This window comes from Aphelocoma coerulescens, chromosome 28, assembly GCF_041296385.1.
Source record: "Aphelocoma coerulescens isolate FSJ_1873_10779 chromosome 28, UR_Acoe_1.0, whole genome shotgun sequence".
NCBI classification, from domain to species: Eukaryota; Metazoa; Chordata; class Aves; order Passeriformes; family Corvidae; genus Aphelocoma; species Aphelocoma coerulescens.
Genome location: NC_091041.1, coordinates 6,310,084 through 6,327,755, shown reverse-complemented (window position 1 = coordinate 6,327,755; position 17,672 = coordinate 6,310,084). Strand labels below are relative to the sequence as shown.

At 58.2% G+C, this 17,672-nt stretch overlaps 1 protein-coding gene across 1 annotated transcript; it reads left to right on the top strand.

The window, feature by feature from the left end:
• Nucleotides 1-10,667: 10,667 nt before the first annotated feature.
• LOC138099727 (calcium/calmodulin-dependent protein kinase type IV-like) lies at nt 10,668-17,135 on the top strand. Its single transcript, XM_068997175.1, has 10 exons — nt 10,668-10,868; nt 11,161-11,223; nt 13,565-13,647; nt 13,735-13,807; nt 14,467-14,557; nt 14,653-14,727; nt 15,001-15,076; nt 15,198-15,324; nt 16,353-16,505; nt 16,908-17,135. Exons 1-10 carry the CDS (start codon nt 10,668-10,670, stop codon nt 17,133-17,135), a joined length of 1,170 nt encoding a protein of 389 aa, XP_068853276.1.
• The last annotated feature ends 537 nt before the right edge of the window (nt 17,136-17,672 follow it).

Genomic DNA, 17,672 nt, shown 5'->3' with positions numbered 1-17,672 from the left:
AATACAGATGGAGCCTCGTGCGGCGGGGATGGGAATGGATTCCGAGCGGGAGCTGGGACGTGCCGGCGCTGCCCGGGGTCGGGATGAGGTGACCCCCCCCCAGTTCCATGTGCACCTCACAGCCACGCTCTGGGTGGCTTTTGGGGCCCAATTCTGCGTTTCCTGGGAAAAAAAACCCCTCGTTTCTATCCCGGCTGCGGCCCCCAGCCTGAATTGAGGAGCTCTTTTGGGTGGTTTTGGACCAGGTTCTGAGCAAAGCCTTCTGCCGGGTGATGGAGCTGGGATGCGGCGGGATGGGGGGGGGGGGGACACGGGGATACCCGGAGCATCCCGGGATGGCTCATCCCTTATCCCTGCGGAGCTGGAGCCCTCAGAGGCTGCTCATCCTCCTGCCTTAACGCACCACCTCTATTTATTCTGCTCCTGTAACTGTAAAATTGATTTTCTTGCAACAAGCCGCTCGTCTTTCACCACCCTACGCACCCAAACGCTCCGACATAAGACACTGGCAATTTTTAATTAGTTTCCTTTCTCCCTCCTGCCTCCCCGAGCAGGCATGTGGAACCGGAACAGGGCAGCCCGGAAAGGAGCAGGATCCAGAGGTGACAAAAGCACTTTTTATCCTTGATATGATTATTAATAATACACTCGTTTACCTAACGAGGCGGGAGCGTGCAGGGTGGGGGGAGCAGGGAGGTGATGAGTGCTTCTTTCAGCTGCGTGGATGGAGGAGCAGCTTTAACCACTGGGATCTTTAAATATTGGCTTGGAGCAGCTCAGGGCTGCTGGTCCCCTCCCCACAAACACCCTCTGGCCCCCAGCCCAGCCGTGGCTCCGCTCGTGGCTTTGCCAGCACGACATGGCAGGTGCTGCTGGTGTCCCCTGGGTTGAGGGGGGAATTTGTCAGGAGCCCCTTGAAGGTGACCCCCAACACTCCCACGTGGGTGACCCCAGCCGAGAATTAACTGGAAAACCCACAAGGGCTCTTTACACCCCTCTGATAACGAGCCTGGAGTAATTAAAGCATCACTGGCTGGGCTGGGGGAGCCCCTCTGCTCTGCCACGCTCCCCTTGCCCCTCCATCCCCTGTGAGCCCCCAGTTTTGGGGGCAAGAAAAAAGCCAGAACCGCTGGGCTGAAGCTGCAGCGAGGTGCCAGCGCCACGTGTCCTCTGTCACCAACACCCTGGCTGGAGGTCACAGCCCCCGAGCTGGGCCAGCCGTGTCCCCCCTGTGACCGTCTGGGTGGCAGAGGCGGCCGGAGCCCCGAGCATCCCGCTGTGGGAAGGGTCCCTGGGAGCAGGGAAAGGGCAGAGGGGCTGCAAGGAGGGAGCGAAGCAGCAGCACAGGGACGCGTGTGCGCCCCGAGGAGCCCGCCCGAGAAAAGTTACTGGGATGGGGAGCGGGGGCGGGGGGAGGGAAGAGAGAATGAAAGAGGGGAAGAAAAAAAAAAGAAAAAAACGGGGAAAAAGGGCAGGAAAGTCCTGCGGCCTTTTGCCTTGTCAGTTCTCCGTCTGCTGTCACTCAGCCGCCGAATTCTCCTTCAAGTTGTCATAGCGAGGCTGGCGGGGATTATGCCGCGGCTCTGTCCAGAATTGATTCATGTGGAACGCGTGCTTGACGGGCGGAACCGCTGGTGTGAGCGGGAGCCGCTGAGACCCCCGATTTTCCCACCTTCCTCACACAATCTGGTATTGTTTGGCCGCAGCCTTAGTGATCCCTGCGCCGGGGCTGTGACTGACACAGCTTTGAGGCTCTAAGGCGTATTTTGAATTTCTAAAACCTCTCAGGAAGTCCCCGGGGTGCCTTCTGCCATTGTCTTGTTTCTCCTTTCGCCTTTTTCCCTTTCCACCCCGATCCCCTCCTGCATCCCCCACCGCCTCCTCCCCCTTTTTTTTTGCCCCTTCCTCCCCCTAATTCCAGCCCCTCAATCCCTGACATAACCCAGGGTTTTTTTCCCCTTTCCCCCCATGTTTACGCTCCGACTCTCCCCGGAGCTGCTCAGCCACTTCGCAAACACGATTTAAAAAAAAAAAACCAACAACCAAAAAAAAAAAAACCCAGAGAAAAACTAAATAAAGCTCTAAAAGTTCCCAAATCCTTGATCCACCACGGAGAAGAGGAGCTTTACTTGTTTGCTTTTAATCAGCTGACACAAACCGCGGGATGTGTTGAAAAATAATAATAGTAGAAATAAATCTTTTGCCGAGTCGTAATAGAAATAAATCTTTCACCTAATCTTAATAGAAATAAATCTTTTACCTAATCTTAGTAGAAATAAAGCTCTCAGCTAATCTGCAGCGAGCTTGTGTCCGTCCCGCTGCCCACGCCGCTCCGGCCATCCATCCCCATCCATCCCTGTCCATCCCCGTCCATCCCCATCCATCCCTGTCCATCCCTGTCCATCCCCATCCATCCACCGTCATCCCTCCCCATCCATCCCCGCTAGGGTCATGCAGAGTGACCACCCCATAGGATCTGGATGAGGAGTTTCCCTCTGGACGAAGCTTTCCCACCCAAAGGGATCAGATCCCCCGACCCCTCCTCGGACCAGGCTGTTCCCGGCGCAGGATCCAGGCTCTGCCCCGTCCCCGCCCCGTCCCCCGACCCCTCCGGGCTCGGCACTGTATAACCATTTCCATTTCCAGTCTTAATCTTATAAGAATGAATTGAGAATGACCAGTGTAAATACACAGGTGCCACTGGGAGCAGAAACCACTCTTTAATCTCGGATATGAAAACAATTCCCTGCTCCGCGCGCTGGCAATCAGCGAGTGCCATCAGCGCCGCGCTCTCCCCGGGAACACGAGAGCTTATAAATATGAATTAGTGCAGAGAAAATCTACTCTCTTACCTAAAGCTAAATGTTATCTGGGTCCCTTTCCAGCAGTGGCTGACATTTCCAGAGTGCTTTTAGTCACATCTGCGGGAAGACAACTCATTTCTTGTCTAAAAAAAAAGAAGAAGGAAGAGAGAGAGAGAAAGGGAAGAGGGAGGAAGTGGAGGAGGATGCAGGCAGATGCTGGGAAAGAGGGAATGCTGGATGCCTGAGCCTCCTCTGGAGAGGGGAGATGCTGGGTGGGCTCTGGGATGGCTCCTTAAGGTCGCTGGGATGAGGATGGAGCGGCCGGGGAAGAAGAAGCCCCCGAGCTCTCAGGTGCCACCGGAGCGAGGCCTCCAAGTGTGGGTGCTCCTGGCTGGGGCGTGGAGCAGCCCCGGGGTGGCTCTGAGTGCCCCTCACTTGCTGGGGTCTTGTTTGGGGTGGGACACGAGGAGTGGGGTCCCCAACCGGCCCCTCGAGCAGCACCAGCATCCAGTGCCACAGGAGCGGTGTATTCCATGGGATGGGTGCCCGCAGCCCTGGCATGGAGACCCTCGGGTTCCTCTGGGTGAGGGGAGACTGGGAGGGGTCCCACAGGGATCCTCGTGTGCTGCCTCTTCCCTAAGTCCTGGTGATCCATGGCCAGGCGGGGTTGGAGCAGCACCTGTAGAGCTCCTACAGCAGCAGGGCCTGACCTCAGAGCAGGAATCGCTGCCGGAGACAGAGCTGGGAACATCCCTGGGGACACCTGGAAAATGGGAAGAGCCAGCAACCACACCCAAGGCCTTGCCAGAGCTGGGGAAACTGAGGCACGGTGTGGGAACTGTTCCCAAAGCCCGGCTGAGGGGGGATCTCCTTGGAAAGAGAGGCGATTCTGGGGCAGGGGGCACCCTGGGCTTCCTCAGCCGCTGGATCCTGTCCCAGGCATGGGGTTTGGGATGCTCCAGCAGCATCCCGGCCTCCAGCACCTCTCCTGCCCCTCTCACCCTCAGCATCCCTCCCACCTCTCTCACCCCCTGCTTCTGGCATCTCGAGGCACCCTCAGAAGAGCCCCAAAGCCCCCCGAAGAGCCGGCGATGGGGCAGGAACTGCAAACCCCCTCCCAGAGCCCGGCTGCGATCCCGCTCTCCCCCGCAACCACGTCCGCGAGGGAAGGATCCAGAGCCCGGAGAGGCTCTAATGGGATGCTTAAGCCGCCTTTTAGGTTTTTAATGAGCGGATCCCGGCAGGAATGCTAAACACGGGCAGGTACAGCCCTGCCTCGCCGGCAGCCGCGCGTGTTCCCGTGTCCTTGTCTGGCTCAAGTGAGCTCTGACCTCATTTGCTTCGCGCCGTTCAATTAACGAGGCGAGCGGCGCTGGGGGGAAGGGGGGGATGCCGGGGGGGGGTCACCCCATGTATTAATTTCCATTTTATGTTCCAAACAATTGAGCAGCACACGGCGGCAGCCGGTCCCTCGCGAGGCCGTTCCCAGACTCCGCTCTGGGATTTGTCCGAGACCCCCAGCCCAGTGCTGGGGGTTTTGGGGGGGTCCTGCTTCGGCCTCGCCATCCCATTTTCCAGCCTGGAGGGGCCCTTTCGCCGTGTTTGGATAATGTCCCTCCATCTTGTGCTTCATCCGGAACGTCGATGGCTGCCAATGAGACAGAAATGATTGGGGAAAGGGCGAGAGAGGGAGAGAAATGTTTCCCGGGATGTTAAAATAGCCACTTCAGGCACCTAAATTTATGCTGCTCTGAAATGGATTTTAGTCCAGGGTAATGAGAGAACAAAATAATTAATTCCTCTCCCGCAGACAAAAGGCCGGAGGCGCCGATCCAGCCCCACCGTCCCACCAAACCGGCGGAGGATGGGACAATTCCCACTGCCAGCGGCTGGATCTGCACCTTGGGAATGTGTCCCGGTGCTGCAAAGGGCACCCCACGCCTCTTGGGGATTTTGGGGTGCTGCAGCGTGCAGGGGACCGGAGCTACCCCATCCCAAAATCCCCATTTCCCGCTGCCCAGCGCCGTGCCCCATCCCGTGCCCACCCACGGGTGTCTGTGGGTGCCGTGGGGGGGTCGCAGCCCTCGCCAGGAGCCCAATTATGGGATTTCCAAAGGGAAGGAGCTTCCCTTCCCGCTGCCAACACAGCCCTCCACTCTTTGGGGATGAACGGGGGGATTGTGCTTGTTCGGGATCGAGTGATAAATATTAATTATGCAAAGCAGCCTCTCCAGCCCACCCTTGTCTCCACAACATTCCAGGACGGGGGAGAGACGGAGGCAGAGTCAATTTATTCATGGAGCAGGTCACTCCCTGTACGAACATCCCTTTCAAAAGGGAGTTGCAACTGGAGGAGATCAAGCAGGGCTGAGTTTGCCTCCCTCAGATATGATAAAATATTCTAATAAATACTCGGGAAGCCCGTGACAAGGAGAATGTTTCAGGCTGGCGAGACCCTCATGGTGGGGCCTTTTGCGGGGGTCTTCTGTTTGTGTTGAGGGATTTGGGGGGTTCTGCAGCATCCTCAGGGCCCGTCTACCCTTCGGTCCTGCTGGATGCCCTCAGGATTTCGAATTTTTAATAGGAAAACATAAAAATCTGTTGTTTCCTCGCCTTGGATGTCCGGGAGGGATTTTCTCCTCCCTTTGCTGTGGGGAACACCACACCCCATGGGGCTCCCCGACAGCGTGGGTGGCCCCAGACACGGGGACAACGGCACCCCAGCCCTATCCCCACTCCCACCCTGTTCCTGGCCCCATTCCAGCCTCATTCCTATCCTTTTCCCAGACAAATCACAGCCCTATCTTCACTCCCACCGCATTCCTGGACCTATTCCATCCTCATTCCCATCTCATTCCCACTCCCATCCCATCCCTGGCCCCATCCAAACACCATCCACAGTCCCAGCCCAATCCTATCCCTGGCCCCGTCCCATCTCCTTCTCTAATTCCACGTCCACTCTGATCCTGTTCCTGCCAGGCCCAGATCACACCATTCCCAATCCAAGTCTCACCCCGGCCCTATTCCCCTCCCATCCCATCCCATCCCATCCCATCCCATCCCATCCCATCCCATCCCATCCCATCCCATCCCATCCCATCCCATCCCATCCCTGACCCTATCCCAACCCAACCGCCACCCTCATCCCATCCTCAGTCCCAGCCCTGCCCTATCTCATCCCATCTCCAATCCCATCTCCATTCCCGTCCCCTTTCTGGCCCCACCCCATCCCCAATCCCACCCCAACCCCACCCATCCCTGGTCCCACCTCCCCTGCCCATCCCCCTGCTCCAGACGGGCGCCACCATTCCCAATCCCATTCCCACCCTTCTCAACCCATTCCCACTCCAGCCCCGTAACCCAAGCCCTCCCCAATCCCAATCTCAGCCCCGCCCCGTCCCCTCCCACCTCCCCATTTCCCCCCCGCCCCCCCCGTTCCCATCCGGTGGGCGACGGCGTCACCGTGCGGCCGCTCCGGGCAGCGCCCGCGCCCCCCCGGGACGAGACCCCCGGCACCGGGGGGGTTCCCGGTTCTGGCTGCTCGGGGGGGCACGGCCCGGCCCCGGTGGGTGCGGGGCCGCGGGTGCTCCCCGGGCTGCGGGGCGGGATGGGGGGGCGCGGCACCGGGGGGATTCCGGGTGCTCCCGGGGAGCGGCCGCGGTGCCCCCGCCCTGGCCCCGCTGCGGGGCCGGGTCCTGCCGCTGCGGGGAGTGGGGTCGGGGCCGCCCGGACCCCCCCAAGCACCGGGCGGGTCCCGCAGCCCCGGGAGGGCGGGGGGCGGCGGGGGCGGTGCAGTGGCGGCGCCGGGCCGGGGGGTGGCACGGCCGAGCCAGGCGGGAGCGCGGCGGAGCCGGTGATGCTGCCTGGGAGGGTCCCGGTGCTCCGCAGCCCCGGCCCCGCATCCCCACCTTCCTCTCTCCCTGCAGCGCTGCGCTCCCGCAGCCCGGCAGTCTCCCATCCCTGCCTCCCGGTGCTGCCCGGTATCCCGGCATCCCAGCGCTCCCGCATCCCGGCATCCTCCCATCCCTGCATCCCTCCATTCCTGAATCCTCCCATCCCTGTATCCCTGCATCCCTCCATCTTCCCATCCCTGCGTCCTCCCATCCCAGCGCCGCTGAGCGCCCCGTGAAGCCCCGCCGCGGAGCTGAGCCGTGACGCCCCGGTTTGGGGAGCAGCGGGGGGGGCCCGCCCGGGCCCGGGGGGCCGCGGTCAGGCTCAGCACCGCCCCCGGGGGCTCAGGACCCCCCGTGCCCACCCTCGGCACGGCCGCCCCGCGCCGGGGATGAGGCAGCGCCGGGGCGGACACGAGCGGCACCGCAGGTAACGGTACGTGCCGGGCCCCGACCCCACCCCAAAATTACCGGGCCCGCGGGGGCGTGCAGAGGGCCGGGGGAGCTTGGGGAGGCTGCGGGAATCGGGGTGCAGACCAGTCCGTGGGAGCCCGGCCTGCCGGGCTCTGCAAAGCCGGGGGATGATCCCCAGAAAGGTGGGAATGGGGTGGGAAAAGGGGGACGAGGGTGGCGGATAAAGCTGGAGGGGGGACAGATCCCACAGCGGGGGGAATTATCTCGGAAAAGGCGGCGTACGTGCGGGCTGGGAAGGGGATTTGCGGCCGTGATTCCATGGCGCTCAATAATCCCGAGCGCTGGTTTTTCCCGAGCCATCTGGGCACTCGCGGAAGCGCGGGGGGATTGGGTGGGGGTGAGGCGGGGGGGCCGCGGCGATCGATGCCGGGGTCTCCCCTTCCCAGCAGCTGGCGGGAGCTCGCAGCCCCCAGCCCACCATGCCGTCGTCCAAGAGCGGGAGCGAGTTCTGGATCGATGGATCCCACCGGGAGGCGGCACTGGAAGATTTCTACGTAGTGGGCCCCGAGCTGGGACGGTACCGGACGGGGAGAGCGAACTGGGAGGGGCTGGGAGGGGCAGGAGACCCCCGGGGTGGGAGCGGGTCCTGGTTGGGGTGGGGAGAGGGCTGGAGGGAGGCAGGGAGGGATGAAGGGAAGCAGAGGGGATGCAGGGATGTGGGGAGGGGTGGAGGAATACGGAGGGGATGGATGGGGGGGATGGATGAAGGGGAATGGAGGGGTGAAGGGATGAAGGAAAGGATGCAGGAAGGGAGGGACAGATACGAAGGGGATGGACGGGTGTGGGAGGAATGGATGAGGAGGGGTGGAAGAATGGAGGGATGCAGGAGGGGATGGACATGCAGGGGAGATGGATGGATGTGGAAGGGCCATGGAAGGAGGGGTGGGAGGAGGGATAAAAGGGATGGATGGTGACAGACCCTCCCCTCTCGTGTATCCTGGCACTTGGACTGCAGCCACGGTCTGGGAGCGCTCACTGGGGGTTTGCAGGATGGGCCAGAGGTCCCTGGGCATGTGGAGCTGGATACTCCTCATGTCCATGGCAGGGAGCAGGATCATGGGGAGACTCATCTCCCCTCCGAGCACCCCAAGGCTTTGGGGGTGGGTGATGAGGGTCCCGCCTGTAGCAGCCCCCTGCAAAGGCCAGGCAGTGCCAGCTCCACAAAGGGTCTGGATGTGGCTTGGAGAGCCCATCTGGGGGCTGTGATCCTGGGTGAGGTGTCCCAGTGCCCCCCGGGCAGGGGGGTGCCAGGGGGTGCCAGGAGCCCATGGTGGGAAGGTTGACGGTCCCACTTGTGGGGTCTCTGGGCTGTGCCAGAGCGGGGGCGGCAGCGCTGCCTCAGAGCCCTGGGTCTGGAACAGGCGGATTTGGTGGTTCAGGCTGGGTCAGACCCAGCTGCCACTGGGTTTCCATCCTCAGAGAATCCTGAAAAATAGCAATTTTGGTAAAAGCAGGAATTTAAGTGTTTGTATCGAGGTGTGGCCATGTCAGCCCAGGGCTTGGCAGCACCCAGCCCTGCACAGAAGGATGAGGGACAGGCCTGGAGCCCCTGGAATCCATCCATCCATCCATCCATCCATCCATCCATCCATCCATCCATCCATCCATCCATCCATCCATCCATCCATCCACCCATCCATCCATCCATCCACCCACCCATCCGTCCAGTTTGAGCACCCAGGTTTAAATCAAACTGGTCTCAGTCCTGGAGCCACCCACTCACAGCATGTTGGGATCTGGGTGGGATTTGGGCTGGTGGGAGCTCACACGCCGTGCACAGCTCTCCCTTAGCGCTTCTCCTGGCAAGGCTGGATCCAGCTCTGGCCAGGAAGCCCCAGGGAGCCGGGCAGGGATGTGGGGGCAGCGGGGAGGACCCAGCCCGGGGCTGCTTCCGGCCCTCGCGGCGGCCGCACGTTCCGGGCTCTCGGCAAATCCCATTGTTCGGCATTTTCCAGTTCATCTGGAAAGCAAATGCAATTATCTCCCGTCGCAGGCAAGGCTGATTGGGGATATTTATTTGAGGCCTTGAGCGGCGGGTGCGGGGGCCGGCGGGGCCGGGGGCCGAGGTGTGGCGAATTCCGGCGCGGATCCAAGCGCTGCCCTAATTGGGGACGCGTGAGGGGCAGCGCCACGGGCACAGCGGGCACAGGAGCCACCCCGAGTCCTCCTAAACGCCGAGCCGAGGGCTCCTAAATGATCTTGTTAGCGGAGGGAATCAGGCTGGGAATTGTCCGTGCGGAAAAATGTAGAGGGAGGGTGAGAGGCGACAGATCCTGGCTGGGATTCAGCTGTGGAGAGGGGGTGGAGGGTCCTGCCCCCGTGTCCAGCCCAGCTGGGAGCTTCCAAGAATAACCTCGTGGCTTCTCCTGCTGGAACAGCGTTGTTGTGGTGCTCGCAGCAGCAGCAGCGATGTCATTTTGGGGTCAAATTGCAGCTTTTGCCCATTTTGCTAAGCTGGTGGCCGCCTCTCCCCTCCCAGCTGGAACAATTCGTTCCCAAGTCAGTTTTTATTTGTAAACTAAAGTTTCATGGGGAATGTTTGGCCAAAGGGAGGAAATGTTTTGGAGCTGGGCCAGGTTGGGGTTCGCCGATCCCAGGTGGATCCCGCAGCATCCCGGTGGAAGCCGGTACCCGGGGCTGCCGTTGCCATGGGAACGCCGTTCCCAAATTCAGCCGGATGAGTTGCAAAATCTGCTCTGGGTTTGAAGACAAATCCCTCCTTTCAGGAGAGCACCCGGGAGCTGCAGCGGGAGGGAGGTTGGCGGGCTCAGGGGATTGTTTTGGTGTGAAAGTCGGTGGTTTTGGGGGTCTGCTCTTGCCGGGCACCTCCAAGCACAGCCTGAGCTCCGTCCCAGAAGGCGGCGAAGCCAAAGTGCGGTAAAACGCGGCCGATGACTCGGGGACAGGAATTAATCTGCTCCAGGAGCCAGGCAAGGAGATGGAATTGCAAATGAGCCCCGGCATGGCCCGGAGCGATGCGCTGATTTCACCGTCCAGCGCTCAGGAAACGCGATTAACTCGAGCTGAGATCGCCATCGGCTGAGGGGCGCGGCGGGGAGGCGATGGCGACGGTCCCCGTGTCACCCGGAGCGGTTTCACCCGGCAGGGAGGTGTCTGGGGACAGGGACCGTCCCGTGTGCCGTGGCCCCGGGGGACGCGGCTGGGATGGGGCCCCGGCAGTGTCGCCGCTGTCGCCGAGGGGCTGCGAGTGGGGACACGGCGGCTCCGTCCTGTCGTGAAAGCCGCTTAAGGATTTAAACCCCCTGTAGAAGTCGGGTTTAATTAAAATAGCCTGAGCCGGGAAGGATGCGGGAGGGGATGCGGGAGCAGGGGGATGCAGGAGAGGGACGCATCAGGAGGGGGGTGCAGGAAGGGGATGCGGGGTGGGGATGAAAGAGAGGGGTACAGGAAGGGGATGCAGGAGTGGGGGGATCCATGAAGAGTGAGATCCAAGAGGAGCGGGATGTAGGAGGAGGGGGATCCATGAAAAGTGGGATCCATGAAGAGTGGGACCCACGCTGAGCTCCCAGGGCCTGGCACCTCCAAAGGTGCTGGTGGGGGGCACAGGGGGAGTGGGACCCCCAGCTCTGTGCCAGCCTCATGTCCCCCCTGCCCTCCCAGGGGAGCCACCTCGGTGGTGTTCAGCTGCCAGGAGAAGGGCACAGGAGTTCCCTATGCTGCCAAGATCCTGAAGAAAACGGTGAGTGAGGCAGGAGAGGGGCTGGGGAGGGGCAGGGGGTGCTTGGGAGGGGTGGTGGTGTCTCTCCACCCCTGACTCTCAGCACCAGGATGGGCACAGGCCTGGCACTGGGCATCGATCCCACGATCTGGGGGTCCCAGACGGACACAAGTGCTGGGATTTGGGATGGGGATGGGCCCTGGGATAGACATGGAAAGGGGCTGGGAGTGATGGGGGGGGGGTCTCTGTGTGGTGGGGAGCCAGAGCCAGGTAGCACAACTGACACAACCTCTGTGTGGGCTCTGCTTCCCAGATCGACAAAAAGATCGTGAGGACGGAGATCGGGGTCCTGCTGCGGCTCTCGCATCCCAACATCGTGAGTAGGACCCTCGTGACACAGCTGCCACCTCCCTTTGGGTCGGGCCCACGGCTGCTGGGGGTGGGTTTGCCCTTAACTCAGCCCAGTGCTGAGGGAAGGGCTGGAATGTCCTTGTGCTCATCCCATCTCGGTGCAGGATGAACCCAGCACCCCATGGAAAACCCTCCCTGCACCCCGTGTCACCTCCCTGCCTCACAAACAGAGTCCAAGTGACTCCTCACTCGCGGCCACATGAAATTCCTGCTCCTTGCAGCTCCTTTGAGCTCCCAGCTCTGATATCCAAGGCCAAGGACCCCCCGTCCTCCCCCTCCCCATGCCCCAGCTTGAGATTTCCACCGGGTAAGCAATTTCCATCGAGGAGATCAAACGAATCCCATGGAAAATTGCCCATCTGTAATGAATCCTGCCAGGGGAGATAAAAGGGGAGGCCGGGGCCACGGGGGCTGGGGCCGTGTCCTGCCATTCCCTTGCTCAGTGCTCCGGGGATAACGGGAGCTTGGGGGGGATAACGGGAGCTCGGCTGGAGCGGTTCGCAATGCCCAGAGTGGATCTAATCTGGCCTGGCCAGCAGAGCCCCTCTGGAATGGCAGGGGCTGGGGGGCTCCGTGCCCCCCACCTCCCAAAAAAGGCTCAATCCCGACTGTGTGGTTGCACTGGCAAATTGCAAAAGCACCTTGGAGAACAGCTGGGTTAAGGAAATGACACAAAAAAGGCACCTGGGAGCTGCTGTGGGGCCGGGACAGGCCCTGCTCCTGTTGGGATTGTGATCAGGACATTGCTGGGACACTGCTGGAACATCGTCGGGACATCACTGGGACATCGTTTGCCCCTGGCTGCTGCTGGCCAAGCTGCAGCACCCCTCAAACCCCGGGCACAGCTGCTTCCAGCCCAGCCACGTCAAACATCCTCGGAACTTTGCCCTCTGGAGAAGCCCCAAAACCTTCACGCAAAGAGATGAAGCCAAGAAAAATCCAAACCACCCCAAAACCAGGGATAACAGGGGCAAAGCACTGGGGACGGGGTGTCCCTAAACCTCTCAGCCAGCTCAGCTTGGGCCCATCTTGAGGTGTTTTCAATGTTTTGGGGCAATTTGGTGCTTCAGCCTTTTCCATGGAGACATTTCCCCCATCCCAGGACACTTGTGGACACTTGGGCGGACGCAGGGATAACAGCCAGGATGGGAATCACGCACTCGGAGCAGCCCAGGTGATACCAGCCGTGGATGGCAAGAGACTCCTCTCTGATGTGTTATCAGGAACACCACAGAAAATCCAATTTCCTCCCTCTCCTCTCCAGCCAGCGGCTCCCTGGAGCCCGTGGAGGAGGATCCAGCCCGTTTGAATATTTAAATCCCCGAGGTTTCCGTGGGGTTCTGCTCATCCCAAGTTTCAAGTGATGTTTGAAGAGGAGCTGCTCTGCTCCATTATTGACGCCGGCGCCGCTATCGTGCGGCACCGACCTCGGTGGCGGCTGATAATAGGATTGTAAACTTTTGAAGTTAATAGGAAAATTATAGGGCTCCGTGTATTATTATAATGCAATAAGCTGCCACATAGTGTCTCTCACCCCGCGGGGGATCACGGCTTGTCACCCAGCCTGGGAAGGGGAATGATTAAAGCCCCATGAAATTCGCGGTGTCACAAAAGTCTTAAGAAGCGTGAAATGCTTGGGTTTCCATTTTTAAAAAAAAAAAAAACCAAAAAAAAGGAAAAATTGCATTTGGACGTGGCTTTAAGAGAGAATTGTTAATTCCAGATGGGCTGTGCAGGCACAAAGGGCTCCTGTGGGAGCTGAACTGCAAAAATCGGGATGAAAACACAGGTTTGGTGCCTCCTCTGCTGCAGAACGGTCCAAGGGACATTCCCAGAGCCTTGATCCCAGAGTGGCCATGACCTCCCAGGGCTGTGTCCGGCTCTCCCTCATCCCAGCCAGGGCAGGAGCGCAGGATCCATCCCGGGGGATGCAGCCGGGGTAGCTCCCACACTGCAGGAGCAACAGAGGCTCTGAGGTGCCGACGGAGCTGCGAAATTAAAACGCGCTCAAGGAGCTCCTCTGACAAACGAGCTCGGAGATGCGAAGAGGATAAAGGCACCGGCTCTTCCCATTCCCAGATCCATCCTTATTCTGTGTTAAGTGAGCGGGGCTGCTGCGAACTGTTAAAAAACTTCAGGTGGAAACAAATCAAGAGTGGGGAAAAATCAACTCGAGGAGGGAAATGCGCTGGTTTGCCCTGAACCAACCCTTTCCCTCCTCCCTGGCAATCAGAGCCTCCTCCCGGCACAGCCAGGATGTGTTCCCACATCCCACATCCCGAAATCCCTCCTGTTGCTCTTTCCAGATCAAGCTGAAGGAGATTTTCGAGACGCCCTCGGAGATCGCGCTGGTGCTGGAGCTGGTGACGGGAGGAGAACTCTTCGACAGGTACGGATCCGCTCCGGGGGATGGATCCCGGTGGGATGTGGGAGGAGGATGAGGATGGAGGGGGCTGAAGGCTCTGTGTGCCCACAGGATTGTGGAGAGGGGGTTCTACAGCGAGCGGGATGCGGCTCACGTGGTCAAGCAGATCCTGGAGGCCGTTTCGGTAAGGTGACCCTGGGGATGGCCCAGTGAGGGGGTCCCAGGGGTGGTTTGGGGGTGGCACTGGGGGGGGCTGCACCCAAATATCCCTGGGGAAAGGCACCCAGAGCTGCCCCCATCCCAAATATCCTGACAGACAAGTGCCTGGAGCTGCAGCCATCACAAATATCCCTGGGGAAAGGCACCCGGAGCTGCACTGATCCCAAATATCCCTGAGGAGAGGGACCCAGAACTGCCCCCAGCCCAAATATCCCTGAGGAGAAGTGCCTGGATTTGCCCCATCCCAAATACCCCTGGGGGGGGAGAGGCATCCAGAGCTGCACTGATCCCAAATATCCCTGCGGAGAGGCAGAGCTGTCCCCATCCCAAATACCTCCTTTATCTGCTCTCCTTTGGCCTTCCAAAGGCACTGCTGGGAGAAGATGGATCAGCTTTTAGGGGGGCTGAAGGGGAGGAAGGAGGAAGGTCAAGGCTGCTCTGCATCCCAGAGTTTCCATGGCAACGGGAGGCTTTAAAAACGGGAACTCCTAACTGGAAACGGCGCTGCCACGGCGGTGGCTGTTCCCGAGCTGGTCCTGAGTTTGTGACGGGTCCCCAGGCGCTGCTGCCACCTCCCAAATTCCGTCCCTTCCTTCTCACATCCCACTATTCCTCTTTTTGCAGTATTTGCACGAGAACGGAGTCGTCCACCGGGACCTGAAGCCGGAGAATCTGCTCTACGCTGACCTGTCCCCCGACGCGCCCCTCAAAATCGGTGGGTTGGGGGCCCTGGCCGGGGGGGCTGTGGCATGAGAGGGGATCCCCGTGCCCCTCCCTGATGGCAATGCCACTCCCTCGTGTCCCTGCAAGGTGACTTCGGGCTCTCCAAGATCGTGGACGAACAGGACACCATGAAAACCGTGTGTGGGACGCCGGGGTACTGCGGTGAGCAGGGAGGGGGGAGAACCGGGGGTGGGAGGGACAAGCTGGGGGAGAGGAAAGCTGGGGACAGGAGGGACATTCCGAGCGGGTTTCCCTGCCTGAGGCCGGGCACAGCTCGGTGCAGGGATGGCTGGCGCTGTGCCACATCTGGCTGGCACAGAGCCACATTTATCCCTTTTTTCTCCACACCTGGGAGATGCTGCCGGTGCCCAGCGGGGGTTTCTCTGCCGGTTCCCCCCGCCGTGAGCGTGTTTGACCCCCAAACTTTGCTTCCAGCCCCTGAAATCCTGCACGGGTGTCCCTACGGGCCGGAGGTGGACATGTGGAGCGTGGGCGTCATCACCTACATCCTGTGAGTGCCACAGCCGTGGGACACGGCGGGGGTGGCTCTGTCCCCTCTGTCCCACAGCAGCGGTGCCACGGGGGGGATGGGTTTGTCCCACCGTGTCCCACGGCTCCCGTCCCCTCTCCAGGCTCTGTGGCTTCGAGCCCTTCTTCGACCCGCGGGGGGATCAGTACATGTACAGCCGCATCCTCACCTGCGACTACGAGTTCGTGTCCCCCTGGTGGGATGAGGTGTCCCCCAACGCCAAGGATTTGGTGAGCGAGGCAGTGCTGGGGCTTGTGAAACTAAAATGTACCTTTATTTTTAATTTTTATTTAATTTTATTTAATTTTATTTAATTTAACTTTATTTTATTTTACTTTATTTTACTTCATTTGACTTTATTTGACTTTATTTTACTTCATTTGACTTCATTTTATTTCATTTGATTTTACTTTATTTTATTTTATTTTATTTTTATTTTTTTATTATTTAATTTTACTTTATTTTATTTTATTTAATTTTACTTCATTTTATTCATTTGACTTCATTTTACTTCATTTTATTTTACTTTATTTTATTTAATTTTATTATTTTATTTTACTTTATTTTACTTTTTTTTTATTTATTGATTCGCTTTTATTTATTTATTCCGTTTTATTTATTTGTTGTGTATTGTTATTATTTCTTTTATGATTTCATTTTTATCCCTTTATTTATTAATTACTTCATTTATTAATAACATTTTGATTGGTTATTTGATTATTTCATTTGTATCTATTTACTAATTTCTTTAATTTCATTTATTTCTCACACATTTTTATTATTGATTGATTGATTTATGATTTTATTTTTATGTGTTTATTACATTATGTATTTATTTATGACAAATTTCCATTTATTTATTTATCACTATTTTCATTATTGATTTCATTTATTTTATGATTTTATTTTTATTTCTTACATTTATTCATTTGTTTTTATTTATTAATCACATCTTTTTATTCTTGATTTCATGTCTTTCATTATTTCATTTTCATTTATTTACTGCCTATATTTATTTCATTACATTTATTTATTCATCACACATTTCTATTCATTATTTCATTTATCATGTGAATTTATTATTTATTTATTTAGTACACCCTCTTGCTTCCTTTAACTTCTTTTATTCATTCCTTATTTTTCTGACTGATTTTCTGATTCATTACCATATATATTACGCATCCATGTGAATTCTTTCTTACTTTACTGTGAGTTCTTGCGAAATAACAAAACTTGGGGTTGGTTTTGGTGCTTTCAGGTCAGAAAATTGATCGTTTTGGACCCCCAGAAGAGGCTGACGGTTTATCAGGCCCTGGAGCACCCCTGGGTCACCGGGAAAGCGGCGAAATTCGCTCACATGGACAGCACACAGAAGAAACTGCAGGAATTCAATGCCAGGAGGAAACTGAAGGTGAGGAGGGGACATCTGGCACTGTGGGGACATCTGGCACCATGGGGGACATCTGGCACTGTGGGGACATCTGGCACATCCCCATCCACAGCCTACAGGGCCCAGAGAGTGGCTTCCAAGGGCAGAATTCTGCCAAACACTCTCTTGGGGTGCCAAGGGAAGGTGTGGAGCTGTGCCAGGGGGCTTGGGATGGATTTTGGATTTTAGGGAAAGGTTCCTCCCCCAGAGGGTGCTGAGTTCCCCCAGGGAATGGGCCCGGCCCCAAGGCTGCCAGAGCTCCAGGAGGGTTTGGACAACGCTCCCAGGGATGGACAGGGTGGGATTGTTGGGGTGTCCTGGGTTGGGCCAGGAGTTGGGAACATCGCACAATTCCCTAATTCTCTGCCTCTGCCTTTGCTCCAGGCCGCCATGAAAGCCGTGGTGGCCTCCAGCCGCTTGGGCAACCACGGCCACCACGACTGCTCCCGCAGCGGCCGCGGCCAGCGGGGACCCCAGGGCCTGCCCCAGCCCGCGGGGACCGGCGGTCCTGAGGCCACCACGGAGCTCGCCGTGTTCCAGAGTGACCACCCCGCCGTGGCCCCGGTGGCCGTGGCCCCGGTGGCCGTGCCAGGCGCCGGCTGTGACAGTTAACGGGCCCGGAGCAGCGACACCGCCCAGCCTTGGCCGCTGCCGGGGGGCCCGGAGAGCCCCGAGCCCGTGGTCTGGGCTCTGGAACATCCTCGTGTCGTGTCCTGTCACCCCCCGGTCGCTGTCCCTGTGTCTGTGCCCGCCCGGCTGAGGGGGGACGAGGAGGTGACTTTGTCTTCCCACTCTCCAGCAGTTTGGGCCGCTGTGGCTTGGAAAGATCCCGAAAAACGAGGAGCAAACAGCAGAACTAAGGATTTCTCCCACTTTTCCCTGCAAAGGCAGCGAGTTGTCTTTAAGGGGTTCCTGTAAACAGTTCTGGAGGTTTTATTTCTTCGAATTGTGCTGCCGTAGCTGTGACACCTCCAGCACTGTCACCAGCCCAGCTGTGGGGTCTCTGCTGTGTTAGGTGGGGTTTTAGGAACCTCTGACCCCACATGTTTGATCCTCTCCGGACAGCAGCCCGTGCCAGTGGTTCCCTTGTCACTCCCAGGCAGTAGCCGAGTCCTGGGTTGTGTTTTTTTGGGTGTGTTCCCCACCTTC

Excerpts from the sequence above, each read along its gene's own strand:
- LOC138099727 (XM_068997175.1), top strand. The coding sequence starts at position 10,668 with ATGAAGAGTGGGACCCACGCTGAGCTCCCAGGGCCTGGCACCTCCAAA. Across the intron at positions 13,648-13,734 it reads GGAGGAGAACTCTTCGACAG|GATTGTGGAGAGGGGGTTCT; the intron begins GTACGGATCCGC and ends GTGTGCCCACAG. Across the intron at positions 15,325-16,352 it reads CCCCCAACGCCAAGGATTTG|GTCAGAAAATTGATCGTTTT; the intron begins GTGAGCGAGGCA and ends TGGTGCTTTCAG.